Source organism: Phaseolus vulgaris, chromosome 5 (genome assembly GCF_051622355.1).
Source record: "Phaseolus vulgaris cultivar YP4 chromosome 5, ASM5162235v1, whole genome shotgun sequence".
Classification (NCBI taxonomy): Eukaryota; Viridiplantae; Streptophyta; class Magnoliopsida; order Fabales; family Fabaceae; genus Phaseolus; species Phaseolus vulgaris.
Window position 1 is genome coordinate 37,079,596 of NC_143502.1, and position 3,584 is coordinate 37,083,179.

General features: G+C 36.0%; 1 protein-coding gene across 2 annotated transcripts; it reads left to right on the forward strand.

Annotated features, from left to right (window-relative positions):
- The first annotated feature begins 213 nt into the window (after nt 1-213).
- On the forward strand, nt 214-3,584 carry LOC137835594 (pentatricopeptide repeat-containing protein At3g18970). Of its 2 annotated transcripts, XM_090302531.1 has the most exons (3): nt 214-433; nt 1,194-3,235; nt 3,331-3,584. In XM_090302531.1, exon 2 carries the CDS (start codon nt 1,574-1,576, stop codon nt 3,002-3,004), a length of 1,431 nt encoding a protein of 476 aa, XP_090158657.1. In that variant the 5' UTR covers nt 214-433; nt 1,194-1,573; the 3' UTR covers nt 3,005-3,235; nt 3,331-3,584. The 2 variants fall into 2 exon arrangements, with proteins under 2 accessions (XP_090158657.1, XP_090158656.1); XM_090302530.1 differs by having other exon boundaries at nt 239-3,235.

The following is a 3,584-nucleotide window of genomic DNA, read 5'->3' on the forward strand; positions in this document are numbered from 1 at the left end:
AAACTTTTTTTACTTTAACATGTACAGTTAATATTATTAATTGCTTAGTTATTTTAATATATTTTATTTTATCTTTTTCTTTAATTGAATTTCAATAGTCTTTTAAAAAAAATGAATAGTTAAAAATTAATGCTTATCTAATGAGTTAGAAACTGGGCCATAAGTCCATGAGAAATGGACACCTTACAAAGATGGGCCCATTCTTCAATCTTCACAATATACAAGCACAAAAGTTTAGCGGTGTTGATCAGTTGTTGCAACCAAAAACCCGTCTTGTCCCTTCCCTGCTTCATTCACACTCTTCTGCATCTCAATTCTCGAACATGTTGTAGTTCCTCTGCAACAATATTGATTCCGCTATCGTCTTCTTCATCCATTGCAATTCCTTGCTGCAACTGGCAAGTTCTCACTCGATACTTTGTACCTGACAGAGGTAATTTTTCTCTCTTTCTCCGATGCTTCTTTGCAATCTGTTATCTGTTATTTATCACTTACCGCCTGCATTAAGAGTTCGTTGATTTGTGTGGTCCTGTTGATTTAATTCGTCTGCGTTTCATAGTTAGTTAATATGCTTAATTGGATGTGTCACGATTAGGATTTGAAAACACCGGTTTTCTTTAGTTTCGTGATGGTAATGATTCGTAGATGATAATACAGCAAAATCAGAATGAGCATTTTCAGTGAGGTGGAATGTAGACGTATATCTAAATGCTGTCATTTGTTGTCATGTGAAGAACGAGTTATCATGTATTTAGCTGCGTATGTTTCTTGGATGGTAGAACTAATAAATTAGGAAGTTATTGAGTGAAGTTAAAAGTTCGTGGTAAAGCATCATAAAATAAGTCTGCAAAATTACCTAGACTGTGTATGACTTAAAAAGAGTACACACAAATTTTATGTACATGAAAATAAGTCATTTTCAAGTAATTAAGTGTATATAGCTTAAAAAGAGTATAGACAAATTTAATGTATATGAACAGAAGTGAGGCCCAAAAAGGCTGGGAGAAAGCACGACCAAATATGCACTGCTTGAGTGATGGAAATTGCTTATTGGATTTTCTTTTTTACTGTGGCTTGTTCTTTTGATTCAAAATTAACTTGTATAGGGTTGGGGATGTTCCACATTTATTCGTTTTAATGGAAAAAATGAATTTCAATTTTATATGGCACTAACTACTAAGATCTGATTCTAGGGATTTTTTACGTTATTACTCGTGATTAGTTTGTTTACAAACGAAGAAATGACTGAGAAGCCTCGGAGCATTATACTAAATTGAGTTAAGGATATAGTTGGATGAATGAGGATGAATTCCATGTAGAAGTTATTTATCAGAATTGGATAGATGACCAGAGTGCTTGGGTATGGGGATGGTGCTATCCTAACAGATTTGTAGGGTTCTAAATCATCATCATCTTCCTTTTGTGATCTGCACATTAAACTTCAGGAGAAGTTTAATGTTTGGCGTCAAATGAAGGTGAAAGGTGAAATTTGATAAGGAAGGAGTATCAAACATCAAAACTGATCTCTTGAGCTGACATTTTTAATATTCTTTTATGGGCCATAGTTTACCTCATGCTAAACTGCCTTCCAAGACTTAGATGTATTTCTTTCTTATATTCTTTTCGCAAAGAGTCCAAAAATATAAAGCAAATTCATGCCCAGTTAATTACTAATGGCCTTAAACTGCCCACCTTCTTGGCCAAGTTAATTGAGACTTATTGTGGCTCACCAGACTCACACATTACTAATAATGCACATTTAGTGTTCCAGTACTTTGACAAGCCAGACCTGTTTCTCTTTAATACTTTGATAAGATGTGCTAAACCCAATGATTCTATTACAATTTTCCGAGATGAGTTTTCTCGGGGACTCATGTTTTTTGATGATTACACTTACAATTTTGTTCTTGGAGCCTGTGCTCGCTCTCCGTCAGCTTCAACATTGTGGGTAGGCAGACAACTACATTCCCTTATAGTAAAACATGGGGTTGGGTCAAATATTTTGGTTTCGACTACCAAAATATACTTTTATTCGAGTAACAAAGATATTATCTCAGCCCGACGAGTGTTTGATGAAATGCCAATTAGAACCAGTGTTACGTGGAATGCTATGATAACAGGTTATTCTTCCCTTAAAGAAGGGAACATGCAATATGCTGTCAATGCATTGTCATTGTTTAATGACATGTTGGTTGATGTACGTGGAATTAAACCAACAGATACAACCGTAGTTGCTGTGCTTTCAGCAGTTTCTCAAATGGGTTTGCTGGAAACTGGTTCTTGCATGCATGCATTTGCAGAAAAGACATTGTGTACTGAAGATGATGTGTTTATTGGGACTGTTCTTGTTGATATGTACTCAAAATGTGGATGCCTTGATAGTGCCCTGTCTGTCTTCTGGAGCATGAACCAGAAGAATATCTTGACTTGGACGGCAATGACTACTGGCCTAGCCATCCATGGGAAAGGAAAACAAGCCTTGGAGGTTTTATATAAGATGGGAGATTATGGTGTGAAGCCAAATGAAGCAACTTTTACTAGCTTCTTGTCTGCTTGTTGTCATAGTGGGCTTATGGAGGAAGGCCTTCAATTGTTCCATGAAATGAAGAGAACATTTAGTGTGACACCTCAGATACAACATTATGGTTGCATTGTTGACCTTCTTGGCCGTGCTGGAAAGTTAAAAGAAGCATATGAATTTGTCATGCAGATGCCAATTAATCCTGATGATGTAATATGGAGGATTCTGCTAGGTGCATGCAAGATTCAAGAGGATGTTGTGATGGGAGAGAAGGTGGGGAAGTTTCTTCTCCAGTTAGAAGAATGGAGTCGTCCAGAGTTGACGTCAAAGAGTCAGGACTATGTAGCTCTGTCAAATGTTTATGCTTTAGCAGAAAGGTGGGTCGATGTTGAAGCTGTAAGGAAACAAATGAGAGCTAAGAGTATCTCAAATAACGCTGGTTGTAGCACTGTTCAAACTGTCAGCATGGATATGTTGGAATGATAAATTGATATTTGATTCTTTTCAAAAAATTATCCTAGCAAGACAATAAATCCATTTGGAAATGAATAGCTGGAGCAGCTGAGACTAAAAACAGTAGCATAGAAATAGTAACGATGGTAAGTATACGGAGCATGAAAAAGTACTCTTCATCAACAGATTGGAAATACGAGATGTCCTAACAACAATTTTTATGGGATATAACATAACCAAACGTGTATAAATGATGCAGAGGTATGATACTAGTATACGTGTTATTGACTTCTTTCTCAGTTTTATTATTTTATTAGTTACTGATTTCGTTTTAAAATTCACATGACTCTGTGTAGAACAAAGACCGCAGAAGGAGAATTTTGAGGCTGAGCATTTGAGTGAACCAACAGAGATTGACTGTTGTGCGGGATAATCGTACATTTCCTTCCCGTAAGTCTTCTCTTTTTGTCGAAGTATTTTCGAAGATTACCTTGCAAAATGTTGTTTGAGTTCTTAATCAACTAACCCTTAATTATGGAAATTGAAGGAAAAAAGACAATGTAAATTCAGACTATAGAAAGCTGAGTGTTATAGTTGTTTGAGCTCTCAA

Excerpts from the sequence above, each read along its gene's own strand:
- LOC137835594 (XM_090302531.1), top strand. The coding sequence starts at position 1,574 with ATGCTAAACTGCCTTCCAAGACTTAGATGTATTTCTTTCTTATATTCT.